Source organism: Paraphaeosphaeria sporulosa (genome assembly GCF_001642045.1).
Source record: "Paraphaeosphaeria sporulosa strain AP3s5-JAC2a unplaced genomic scaffold CC84scaffold_6, whole genome shotgun sequence".
NCBI lineage: Eukaryota > Fungi > Ascomycota > Dothideomycetes > Pleosporales > Didymosphaeriaceae > Paraphaeosphaeria > Paraphaeosphaeria sporulosa.
The window spans coordinates 483160-496195 of record NW_017253365.1 but is presented as its reverse complement, the minus strand read 5'-3'; the positions used below and the strand labels follow the sequence as shown (position 1 = coordinate 496195).

The following is a 13036-nucleotide window of genomic DNA, read 5'->3' as shown; positions in this document are numbered from 1 at the left end:
AGTGAGGCTCTGTATAGCAGTCGCGTGCGTTCAATCAAGCTCTGCCAAGCGCCATCGGCCGTATTGAGGAAGTGACCACGGTTTTTACGCCCAACCATTTGTAGTAGGATCGTACAGCAGGTTGCGCGCCAGAAATTCAGTTTGTCGGAATCTCCAACTCACGTCGCAGCTTCGTCATGGGTCGTCGTGCATGTTTTTTGGCCTTTGCTTCACTTATCTTCCAATCTTTGGCTCAGAACGCCAATATCACGTTGACTCCAGCGGCCGTTGGCTTTGAAGCTGATAACACCGCATTCTATTACTCTTCCTCGCCTCTCCTTCTTGCCAACGATGGAAGTGCGGCCGGAGGCGGGTTTCGTGTCTTTGACGGGAAGCAAAACCCTCAATGGGCTGAGGTAGCACATCTCAGAACAGGTCGCTCCAAAGTTGCCATCCCTGTATACAACATTGGAGGCCGGGACATCGTAGTCACGATCGCTGCCACTGACTCCAATATGCGAGCCTTTGAGGCGAACGGCTTGAAAGAGATCAAAAACGCAAGGAAACCCATCCTAGGCGACTGGTCGACGCTTTGCGGTTGGCAAAGTGCATCCAGTGGTAACTCGTACCTTTTACTTTTCGGAAAGAGAATAGTTGTCCAGCTGCTTGTGAGGAATCAAAGTAAGCGAGTCGAGATTCTTGCGGTATGTGATCTTGCCTGACTGTTAGATTCTCGCTCACCACCATAAGGTACAAACGTTCCCCACCCCGATTGAGGGCGAGTCTTGTGCTGTCTTTCGGGATGGCACCGTCTTTTTCTCCGCCGAAGATCAGCCATTGTACTCATTTACAGCATCCGAGTCCTTCCAGGCCCCTGAAATCAAGATACTCACCAAAGAGGTACCCGTCCTTGGCCTGGCGGCGTACCACGCCGATTCCGAAGACTTCTTACTCGTTGTTGATTCGGAGAGTCTCCACATATATGACCGCAACCTGAACCAGAAGAATTCAGCCCTGCTCACTGGAATCCCTGACCTTTCGGTCGAAGGCGGCCTATCAATCCTCCAGTCTACTTCAAAACGCCACCCTTCAGGGCTCTTCGCTTTCGCCTTTGAAGGCGAAGAGGATACAGGTGTTGCTATCGGCTCACTACAAGCGATTCTTGGAGCCTCAGAGATTCGCCCTAATACTAAGTTTGATCCCAATGAGAGGACATGTCGGAAGTGTACGCAGCCGATCTCTAAGAGGTGCTCCAACAACGGATATAACCAACATGGGATATGTCAATGCTTCCCGGGCTTTGGTGGTGGTGACTGTTCGAAGATCACATGTCAAAACTCTTGTTCCGGGCACGGCTCCTGCATAGGCCCAAACATTTGCAAATGTGCACCTGGAAGGTCTGGTCCGGACTGTTCATTTGTCGCTGTGAAAGCCAAGTACGAGACAGATGCCAATGGTGGCGATGGGGACGATCCCGCTATCTGGATCCATCCTACACGCCCTGACCAAAGCCGCATAGTCACAACTACCAAGAGTGATGAGGGTGCTGGTTTTGCTGTTTTCAACCTCAATGGAAAGCTTCTGCAACACGTGCCAGGCGAAGAGCCGAACAACGTGGACGTGATCTACAACTTCACAGTGGGTGCTCAAGTTACTGATCTGACATTTGCCGCTTGCCGTGGAGATAACACCCTCTGGTATGTATGACACCTCAGGGCAGTTGAACAGAACTAATTATACTTCTAGTCTCCTGAAGATCAACTCGACGGGCTTTCTCGAGTCAGTTGACGGCGGAATTCAGCCGACGCCAGAAGACTACGAAGTCTATGGCTCCTGCACATATCGCTCTCCAACTTCGGGCCGCCAGTACCTTTTCGTGAATAATAAGGATGCTGAGTACCTCCAGTACGAGTTACGCTCGACCGCGAACGGCACTCTAGAGACAAATCTTGTGCGCAAGTTCGTTGGAGGCTCCGGAGGTCAGGTGGAAGGCTGCGTATGCGACGAAGAGCAAGGCTATCTGTTCCTCGGAGAAGAGCCAGAAGGTCTCTGGCGATATGATGCTGAACCTAATGGCTCATCTACCGGTATCCAGATCGCCAGAGTTGGTGATGGGACACTTTATGCAGACGTGGAGGGTGTTACATTGGTCCCGGCGAAGAACTCTTCGGATGGCTATCTGTTCGTCTCCAGCCAAGGCCGCAGCGCGTATTTGGTATATGAGAGAGCGCCACCTCATGCTTATGTGATGACATTCACCATCGTAGACAACAAAGAGGCGGGTATCGACCATGTTTCCAACACAGATGGAATCGCTGCTGTTGGAAACCGCTTGAACAGTGACTTTCCGAAAGGACTGTTTGTCACACACGATGACGCCAACGAGCTCGCTGGAAGAGAAACTGCAGACCAAGCCAGCTTCAAGCTGGTCAGTCTCGAGGATATCTTAGGCAAGCAGCGCGCTGCACAGCTCGGGTATTGACTCATGTTCTATGTCAAGTAGTTAGTGCCCACTGGAAGCATGTAGATTTTCTTTCTTAATCTGCCACAGAAATGGGTGGAACGCAGATGGTTTCAACCGCGCCAAATATGCGATGCCCTACTCCGTACATTCCAAAAACTTGGCGCCTTCGACCTCGCGGTTCCCCCAGTTGCGTGGTCCATATTTCTCACGAGCCTCCAGTCAAGGAACCATTCGTAACGTGCTGGGACCAAAGACTCGCGCCTACTTTATTCCCATCATGACTCCTTCGTGGCACCCTTGCGCTGTTTCTGCTAATCCTTCACAGCATATTGTGCTACGTCGTCCAGGACTTTCTGCATGCCGTATCTATCAGAAGCCTTGCTTAGTTCCTTCGCTTTAACTCCATAACTTGGATTTTCAACAATCTTGTTTCTTCTTGGCACCGGGCTGTTGGACCTTGAGGTTGATCTCAACAAAAGTGAAATGGAATCGGTGATGGCCCCAACAGCAGCCTTGTCTTGGCCTACACTGGGTATCACTATTGGGATGCCAGACATGAGAGATTTGTGCACGGCTCCATAAACTTCGTAATTCATCATGAGATCCACAGATCAGCATATGTTTTTCATTCGGTCCGTGCACACCTGCGAAAGGGATAAGGCCCTCATGAGGAATGTAGTTCGCTACGCGCGGAACGTCGGCTATGTCGGCCACTACCAGAACTAGAACATCCTCAGGCTCCGATACGTAGAATGGAAACAGGAATTAGCATGTCATTACGATCTTTCAGCGCCTCCAATCTTGCAAGAACAGGTCGTTCGGATTGGTTTCCATAGTGCCTTGGCTAGCAACAACGACTTTTCTTGCCCGCCGCCTTTGCCATTTGCGAGCCTCCTTACCAGCTGTTTAGGTCAATACTAACGCCCGACTTCTTCTGCGGCTTCTTCAAAGCGCCAAAGTACCGTGAATTAAGGTCCAGATCAGTGCGTGGGAACTCAAACTCTGGGATACCCATAGTGACGAGAAGATCCGGATTGCAATTGAATGCCCTCCAGAATCCGTGGGAATTCGTCTTGGGTGGACCCCATCTCCTTCAGGTTCGCCCACCACGCCTCGATGGCCTCCCATTCGTACGGGTCGCTATGGCTATCGTAGGCTTTTTTGTGGACCTCTCTCGCATCTGGTCCCTGGTGGAGTTCCTTGCGGCCGCGTAACGGATATGTATTGTTCGAATATACCATAAGCGGCTGCATACCGATTGATGCCGATGCTAGTTTCGGGTTTGAATCCTGGCCTCCTAGCAGAAAGGTCTAATGTCCGCAAATATTTGATTATAGGTCGAGAAAACTGGGTTTACATTACCCTATTTCTTTCAGAAATCTTCAGAGTAGGTTTGGTATGTATTATGAGCATCTTGCGCGCCTCCGACGATCTATGTTTTTATTTTTATTTTTATTTTTTGGTGACCCATGTCTCTGTTCCCACGTCTTACAAGAGGGACTGCCAATGCGCTAAGTCTTCCTCCGTCAACTTATCATCTATGCCTTTGAAAGGAATCAACTCGATATTTTGTTGCACCTTGGTAATAGCTTCTTCAAATAACTTGCGAGTCATCTGAGTCATAGGATGCCCAACGTCCGCCAACGTTGCTGCAATATCAACCACCTGCTTAAAGTGAAGTTGGCGTGATACACTAGACACTAACAGCGTTATCTCTGAGCGAAGGGGGAAGCGTTTTGGTGGAGGAGTGGGAAGACGATATTCCGCCTAGTAAGATTGTATGGCATCTTTGAATATACGGAAATCTCGGGTGAGTATCCTCGTGATTGAGCTTGGTGGGAGATTTTATAGGGTTGATCGTTCACCAACTGTGCTTCATTTCCGGCGCGCCAAATTGAGCGGTTCTACTATTCTGCAACGCGCTTCAGGGCACCACCGGCCCTTCCAACAAGCTCTCGCAGCCGCCCAGCTTGACGCCTGACTTATGAAGCCCGTGCCCGCTACATTCAATCATGGGACTTATCTTAAACTATGACTAAGGCTATAATAATGGCAATCAAAGCGTCTACGATGTCATCATGAAATTACAAACCATGGAAAGCGGCATGTAGCTATTGGTAATTAATATTTCAAAGACTAGTTGTTACACTCTCCCAGCGTACTGGAAATGGTACATGCTAGATCATGGTCTATTAGTCAAATGAATAGCGGCACTGAATCGTCCCATGTTTCTCGTTTCATAGTAGCCAGTCTTCGAACTAGCATTCATGTTTCTTTTGAACAGCGAGCTCGCACAGAGGAAATAGTTCATAGTGCGAAGGTTTTGTCGAATATCACAAACATGTCGAGGTGTGGACGGTGCGTCTTCGCGAGAATCACTATTGACTGCAACCCTCAATTCCGACTGTAGGACACCTTGACCAAAAGCAAGCTCTTGACTGGTCGTTGATGTCCCTCACTTCCAGGAAATGACTTGATTGCATTTTTGTCCAATCGAAGTATAAGCCTTCCATCTACGCCGTGACAGTACCCATATCTCTTATGTATAATTTCACTCCTGTCCCATCATACCTCCAAGCTCGAGCCGTAGCGGTTACCCGCGGGTGCAGGACGCGCCCTAAGCGTGATTTCTTTCCCCTCTTCGACTCACTCCACTGCCGCAAAACCTTAATCAAGGCCCTCCCAGTCGCGCCCTCTGCTTACCGTAATCTACTTCACTCTATTCCCTCTTGCACAAAACAACCCACCTCGTGCACCTCGCCCGTCCATACCCACTTCATAAGAAAAAAGCTAAAACCATCCCAACAACAGAATCCTAGCACCCTCCACCCGATTCTTGACCGACTGGAGACCAACATAGACAGGTCAACCAAAACGTTAACCAGCCATCATCACATCTACTGTCCCTCGAAGCGCGATGACGAGCAACAACGCACCCGGCGTTGAAGGAAAGGCGCCTTGCGTGGGTTGGATAGCCTGTACCAGTCCCTATCCTCGAGTTGGTTCTGAGCAAAGGAGCCCCAGAGCACCCACCCAGCGCCGAGCTCAATTCGCCTGAGGTGAAGCCTTTCCTCGAACTTCTTCCCCGGAGACACGATGCGCCGTCTACCGCACACTACTTCGGCTTTCTTCTATCATGAAAGAGAATCTATCACGAAGCTAACCATGATCGACCGGACGACGGATATACCACGTACGGAGCTCGAGCTGGCCAAATCAAGCCGTGGACCCGACTGATGGACCGAATCGTGCGTATGGGGTATCTGCAGAGTGTATTTCCTCTGCTGAGCGGGCTAATGAGCATTCGGGCGAGTAACATCATAGCGTAACGGTGGGAACGCAGCGGACGTTCACCGCGGAGACCGAGCCCCGCGCGCGGCACGATGGCCTTGGGCTGCTTTGTATCAATGCCGCAAGGGCTTCCGCGAGTCTCTCACAGTATCAGCGCTCGCTGGGAGGAATGGGTATTACTTGAAGTTCGTTGGTATGCTGGGTGGGGAGTAATGAGAGTAATACCTCTTGGGACCGCCCAGTGTCGGCGTCGCAAGGCCAGTAGTCGTTCCGTATGAGCATGCACGTGCCTAAGACTCCTGCCAAGAATAACCTGGACGAACAAGCATAGTCACTCGTTGGTGTCTTCACACTATGTATCTAACAGTGGTATCCATCACCGCGCGCCCAATATCACCCACCACCGTGCTCGTCACTGGCCCACCAATCACAGCAGAATAGAAAGTCCTTGCAAAACAACAAATATCACGTTAAGATATACACAAGTCGCTTCAAACATTCTACATCTGAAAATCAACACGTCTCAAGCCCCGCTTCTGACACAACTCACAAAGCACATCAGCCAGATCTACCTGCCTCATACTTACACATCGCATAAATAGTCCCAATCACAGCATAGAACAACCCTCAAACGAAACAAAAATATTCATATTCGAATACAATCCAAAATTACATCCCACTCCACTCCATCTCCCACAATCCTTCCCTTGCGCTCTATTACAACACACCACACACCGGTTCACAAAACATACAAACAGCCACCCATCCAATCCATTCATTCATGCATACTTCTCTACCCACTTTCTCTCCCCCACAGCCCTTTCCTTCTCCCAAAGTAATCACCTCCTAAACACACTGATCCCTTACAAGCACCTCATCACACAGTCCACTCTCACACGGCTTATCACACTTCGCACCGGGCCAGACATACACATACGGCTGTCCGGGAACCTTAAACTGCTTGCTGAAATCCTTGTTCGCGCCGTCACTCAGCTTGAAGCCCGCCCGACATGCGCAGTAGTACTTGCTACCGCCCGCCGTGGTGCAGCCCGTGGAATCGTGGTCGCAGAGATTCTCGGTGGGATTGAAGGGATTGCACTGCTTGGGGCAGACGCCTGCGAGTGTGGAGCCCGTGAAGGTGTCGCCGGAGGACACGTCGCCGGCCGGGAAGCCGGCCTTCTCGGTGGGTGCGGCGTCCGCGGGCGGGAGCACTGGGGCTTCGGTAGGTTCGTCAGGCTTGGGGGAGGTGAGGGTGAGCAAGGTGGTGGGTTTCGCAAAATCGGGGTTGGTGGTGGCGACGAGTGTCTCTTCCGGTGCGCCGTTGGTGGGCTTCTCGCCTTCGCTAGAAGGAGCCTCGGTGGGTTTGCCACCGGCTTCTGTATCGCTGGGCTTGCCTCCGAATCCACTCTCACTGGGCTTGCCACCGAATCCAGTCTCGCTGGGCTTACCGCCGGATCCAGTCTCGCTGGGCTTACCGCCGAATCCAGTCTCGCTGGGCTTGCCGCCAAAGCCGCCGCTTGCGCTGGGCTTCTTGTTTTTGCAGCTCTTGGGGCACTTGCCCTTAGCCTTCTTCTTCTTGGAAGACTTCGAGGTTTCCCTGGGTGCGTCGTTCTCGCTGCCGCCGGAGCTGCCGGTTGGCTTGCCGCTGGATTCCTTCTTGCCGCTGCTCTTGGACGCACCGGATTCCTTGGGCTTCTGCAGGTCGCTCAGCCAGTCCGGGAGAGTGCTACCAGAAACGCCGTCACCGCTGTCAGAACCCACTTTGGAGCTGCTGTCGGCACCCTGAAGATCAGGTTGGACGCGTTGACCATTTGAGCCCTTCTGCAACTGGTCAGAGATCTCCTTGTCAAAGTTCTCGGAGGAAGAGGCCGATGCAGCGGGGGCATCTGAAGATTTGGATGCAGAGCTGTCAGAGTTGTCAGCACTTGCGGCCGTGGCATCTGTCTTTTTGGATGGCCACACGAACCCTGAGAAACCGCCGCCAGACGATGGCGCATCATCAGCAACCTCGCGCTTGTACTCGTTTGTGTAGACAACATTGTCGTCAACGCTGACAGCGATACGATGGGACTTCTTAGGCTTCTTCGCCTTCTTGCTCTTCTTCTTCTTGTGTTTCTTCTTCCCACCGGTCTCCTTGGAGTATTCGGCAGACACGGTGCTGGAGGCCCAATTACCGGCAGACGCGCCGGAAGAGGCTTCGGGAGAGCTGGAGCTATCATCTTCAAGGCACCACTCTGGGCACTCCTCTTCAGAGTCAGACTCAGAGCCAGAAGCAGGTGGGCCATTGCCCTTTTTCGGCTTCTTGCCAGAGCCCTTGCTTGAACTGTGAGAATCGCTACCGTAGTCTTGACCATCGTACTCGGTGGTGTCTTCGGTACCGTAAGATGCGGAAGGGTCAGATTCTTGGCCGCGGTGAGGACCGCCACTGCCATGAGAACCTCCGTGTCCCCCACTACCGCTGCTGAAACCCTCGCCGTCATACACAGAGTTGTCATCGCCATCGTAGCCGGAAGGACCAATCGGGAGCTTCTGGAGGACATAAGGCCCGTCGTTGGCACCTGTGAAAGGATTGTAGGGAGGAGAGTCGGTTGGTGGCGGAGATTGCTGCTGGATTGGGTCGTAAGGATTCGGCAGCTGGAAGGGGTCGGAAGGAGTGTTCGGGTCGTACGAATTCTGTCCCTCAGTAGGATCACTTCCAGTTGGTGCCTCAATAGGAATGGTATTAGGGTCATTAGGGTCGTACGTGGATGGCTCCTCGGATGGGTCACCTGCATTAGGTGCTTCGATAGGAGTGCTATCTGCGGGTCCACCAATAACATCGAGGGGAGTGTCGACTGGAACAGAGATTGCGGAGGCTTCGATGGGCGTGTCAACAGGCGCAGGTTGGATTTCGATGGGAGTCTCGAATGGTGCAGACCCGTCACCAATTTGGTTCTCAACCGGTGCAGAGATGACTTGAGGCGGTTCGAAAGTGGTCCCCTCTGGTGGAGGAGGCGCGGACTCATTGTCAACAGCAGGTAGAGAAACCTCTTCCGGTGTTGGCGGAGTGAGGTCGCTCTGATCTGGCGGAGCGGCTGCAAGAGGGCCTGACGAGGAGCCGCCATTGAAGGTTGGCAAACCCTGTGGCGTAGCTATGGGCAAGAAGTCCTCCGCAGTCGCAAAGATAGGCAATATCACTGGAGTGACCGTGGGAAAGTTGTTTCCCGGGTCGAAAATTGGCGGGGAAACGGGGAGATCGGTACTGAGCGATGGGTCCGTCCCTTCAGCGACGGGGACATCTGGCAGGGGAGTCTCAGCGCCAACGGTGCCAAGGTCATCAACGATCGGGAAGCCAGCAGCAGGCGCAGCAGTGCCATCGCCCACAGCCGCAACAGGGGGAATCAGGCTCTCGAGAGGCCCGTTAGTGCTTCCTGCCACAGGCGCGACGCCAGCGAAGGGATCATTGCCGACAGGTGCGGTAACCGTATTGACCACTGGAGGAGGCGTGACATCGTCCGCAGGGGCTGCAACCTCGCTAATTGACGTAAGCACAGGAGGGAACACTGCATCGATTGGAGTCGCAACATCGTTGATCGGGGCGGTGTCAATCAGAGCAGGGTCTACAGGAGCAGGGAGGATGGCAGCGTTGTCTGCGGGACCCAATGGACCCACGAGTGGCGTATCACCGCCCGTTGGACCGGCGGCCGGAGAAACTGCATCCGTGACTCCGACGTCGTTTATGGGGACATTAGGCAGTGGAGTTGACTCGGTGATACCGTTCAAAGCGTCCGATAGAGGCTCCTCGGGTGGTGTTGGAGTTCCCTCATCTCCAAATGCAAACGCACCGAATCCACCGGGAGTAATCGCCGGCTGTGGTGGTCCAACAGCAGGCAAAGTAGGAACCACCAGCCCTCGGACGGCAGACGATGCTACACCCGCGAGCGCGCCGGCGAGCGATCGTATGTTGGGTAGGATGGTTGGACCGAACTGAACACCGGTGCCTGCTGCCGGCAAGACAGGAAGCGATACGGCTGGTAGGGCCGAAGTCAGGATGCTTGAACTGGACTGAACACCGGTGCCTGCTGCCGACAAGACTGGAAGCGATACGGCTGGCAGGACTGAGGATAGGCTAGGGAGCGTGGCTTCTGGTAGCACAACATCATCTGTGCCTGGGGGTATCACACCACCAACGGTCGGCAGGAGAAGAGGCGAAAGCGCTGGAAGCGATAGAGGGGGAAGCGTTGGAAACGATAGAGAGGGAAGCACTGGAAGCGATGGAGGGGGACGCGCAGGAAGCGATAGAGGCGGGAGCGCTGGGAGCGATAGAGGCGGAAGTGCTGGGAGCGATAGAGGCGGAAGCGCTGAGAGCGATAGAGGCGGAAGCGCTGAGAGCGAAAGAGGCGGAAGCGCTGGGAGCGAAAGTGGTGGAAGCGGTGGAAGCGATGGAGACGGGACCGCTGGAAGCGAAAGAGGGGGAAGCGCACCAGCGCCTGCTTGTGGGAATTGGAAAGGAGGAAGCTGCGCTCGAGCGGTCTGCAAAAGCAGCGCGCCGGCGACGTAACCCTTCATTGTAACCCGCCGTCAAAGAGAGACAAAAATGAGAGACACGGCCTCGCGAAAAGAGTGAGTGGCCGGAAACGAGGGACGGAAAGGTTGGAAGGCCTAGACATTGTGTGAGACTTGTGCCATCGCTAGTTATAGGGAGATCTCCTGTGTTGAATTCTTCGCAATCAAAACAACCCTTCAGGAGGAACCGCTAGCTTGGTTGAGACGGCAGGGCAAATGATATTGCCGAGCGAGTAAAAGCACTGGTTGAGAGAGATGGCCGTTGTCGTGCTGGAGCGCTGGAATGCTGATCTTATTGCGTGTTCTGCGATCTGGCTCATTCTTGGCTTGAAGAATGCTGATGTCCAAAACAACTAGCACGCGTCGTTAGCGAAGCATTTTGCTGTCGGGACGAATAATGGTACACGGAACATATAGATTGCTTTAACAGCGGGAAACCTGAGACTGGTGCGACGGCCATGCAGGTGCGGATGATGTCAAGTAGCGCTGTAAGGCCACTGTTTGTGAGTGATTAGCGTACGGTGCGGCTCACGGGTTGTACTGTTGACTTGTTTGTTGATTTTCGTGTCATCCTGGACAGACAATAAACAATCGAGTGGAAGATCGCAAGGTCCCGTTGGGCGTGCAATGATACAGTCCTCCATGCTGCCTTAAGAAATGGAGAGCTCATCGCGAACGACGCATCGCCTCATCCCGAACCCACCCATGTACGATCACACTGGGGAATGTGCCAGCAGCTTGCAAATGGTATACGCAGATGTGAGGCCGCACGCTGGATGGTTTGTTGACAGGTCGGTGTTCATAGCAGCAGCCGAGTAGTCCCACGCTGCACCTTTAGAGCACAGGCACCGGTATCCAATGCGACACTATTCCTGTCAAACTGAGATGCTTTGCCCCCAAATATCAGACACTCACCGATGCCAAGCGAACGACCCGAACGCCGTGGCTATGCATATAAACAGATGTTCCTCCACGCGTAACTCGCCGAGCCTACCGCCTTCCCCTGCCACTACCACCACCTCCCATGCCTCCCATACCGCCCATGCCGCCCATGCCGCCCATCATGTTCGCAAGAGCGGACATGTCGGGCATGCCGCCTCCTCCTCGTCCGCCACCACCCATCATGTTTGCGAGGGCAGACATATCGGGCATACCACCTCCGCCTCGGCCGCCTCCACCGAGCATCTTCATCATGGAGGCCATGTCGGGCATGCCTCCTCCGCCCATGCCGCCTTGGCCCATGCTCGCCATGCGCTTCTGCATGGCGGCGAGTTGCTGTGCCTTGTTTCCTCCGCCCATCGCGCCCTGTGCCTTTTGCATGTTCTTTAGGCCTCCGCCCATCTTCTTAGCCATACTGGGGTGATGTTAGTTGAAATAGAATCACGTGCAGGATGATTACGTACCCAGCCATCATCTTGTGCTGCGTCAACAGCTCTTCGATTTCGCGCACAGAGGTGCCGGAGCCACGTGCTATACGTGTCATGCGCTCCGGTTGGTCGATGAACATCTTGCCGTCTGACTCGAGCTCTTTTTCGTTCATGCTGTCGCAGATGTAGATCATGCGCTTTAGCTTCAAACTGCCTTCTTCGTCGTCCATTCCGTTCATCATGCCGCTCAGTCCGGGAATCATGCCTGCCATCTTTGAGAGAGGGCCCATCTTCATGATATTGGAGAGCTGGTCTCGGAGATCCTTGATGGTGAAGATGCCCTGCGTGATGTGCTTCATCGTATCCTTCTGGTCCAGCTTGAGTGACTGTACGTGTTCGACGAGACCGCCGATGTCGCCCATGCCGAGCAGCTTCGAAACGAAAGGCTCGGGGCTGAAGCGCTCGAGATCCAGCATGTGCTCTCCGGTACCAAGGAACACAATGGGTGTGTGTGTTGCTGCGACGGCAGAGATGGCACCACCTCCCGCTGCCGCACCATCCGTCTTGGTGAGTATGATGGCTCCGAAGTCTGCTGCCTCTTTGAACGCCCGTGACTGCGCTTCTGCTGCCTGACCGATTGTTGAGTCGAGAACCATGATGGTCTGGTCGGGCTGCACGGCCTCCTGAATCTGCATCATCTCGTCGAAAAGGTCCTTCTCTTGTCTGTGCCGACCGGAAGTATCCACGATGATGATCTCGAAGCGCTCCTTCTTGAACTTGTCCACACCTTCTCTAGCTACCGCAACTGGATCCGTCTGCGTATGGCTTCCAAAGTATGGAATCTTTGCGCGCGTCGCATTTTGCTTCAGTTGGTCGAAGGCACCAGCACGGAAGGTATCCGCGCACACGAGACACGCCTTGAACCCGCGCGCAGAGTACCAGCGCGCCAGCTTGGTACACGACGTCGTCTTACCCGAACCCTGCAGACCGACAAACATGATGACGTTGGGCTTTCCTTTTTTCGGCTTGAAGGGTTCGGCGTGGGGGTCGACGAGCTTGACGAGTTCGTCGTAGACGGCTTTTTGGATGAGGCGCTTCTTGTTCACGCCGGGCGCGAGGTGCTTGAAGTCGACGGAGCGTTTTATCGAGTTGCGCAGGTTCATTACGAGCTTGACGTTTACATCGGCTTCGACAAGGGCGTTGGAGATCTCCTTGACCATGGCATCGAAGGCCTGCGAGAATTAGCCACGGTGCCACTGTCTGCTGCGGCGAACGCGCACCTTCTCGTCGAGGTTGGGCGACCGCGTGAGGTCTGAGACGGCGGCATTGATGCGCCGCCCGAGATCTTGAAGCACCATGGCGGCGGGTGTGCTGTTGTATGCGGGCTGGG

The 13036-nt window shown here is 53.8% G+C and overlaps 3 protein-coding genes across 3 annotated transcripts; 1 reads left to right on the top strand and 2 right to left on the bottom strand.

Annotated features, from left to right (window-relative positions):
* Positions 1 to 21: 21 nt before the first annotated feature.
* On the top strand, positions 22 to 2491 carry CC84DRAFT_1246435 (thermostable phytase). The gene is made up of 3 exons (XM_018184203.1): positions 22 to 683; positions 730 to 1676; positions 1726 to 2491. The coding sequence occupies exons 1-3, from the start codon at positions 177 to 179 to the stop codon at positions 2459 to 2461; spliced, it is 2190 nt and encodes a 729-aa protein (XP_018034822.1). The 5' UTR covers positions 22 to 176; the 3' UTR covers positions 2462 to 2491.
* Positions 2492 to 6580: 4089 nt separating this feature from the next.
* On the bottom strand, positions 6581 to 10282 carry CC84DRAFT_1217910 (uncharacterized protein; the record flags this gene model as incomplete). The annotated part of the gene is made up of 1 exon (XM_018182944.1): positions 6581 to 10282. One exon carries the CDS (start codon positions 10280 to 10282, stop codon positions 6581 to 6583), a length of 3702 nt encoding a protein of 1233 aa, XP_018034821.1.
* Positions 10283 to 11269: 987 nt separating this feature from the next.
* CC84DRAFT_1093450 (signal recognition particle protein) lies at positions 11270 to 13004 on the bottom strand (the record flags this gene model as incomplete). Its single annotated transcript, XM_018174512.1, has 3 exons — positions 11270 to 11633; positions 11683 to 12878; positions 12927 to 13004. The coding sequence occupies 3 exons, from the start codon at positions 13002 to 13004 to the stop codon at positions 11270 to 11272; spliced, it is 1638 nt and encodes a 545-aa protein (XP_018034820.1).
* Between the last annotated feature and the right edge of the window lie 32 nt (positions 13005 to 13036).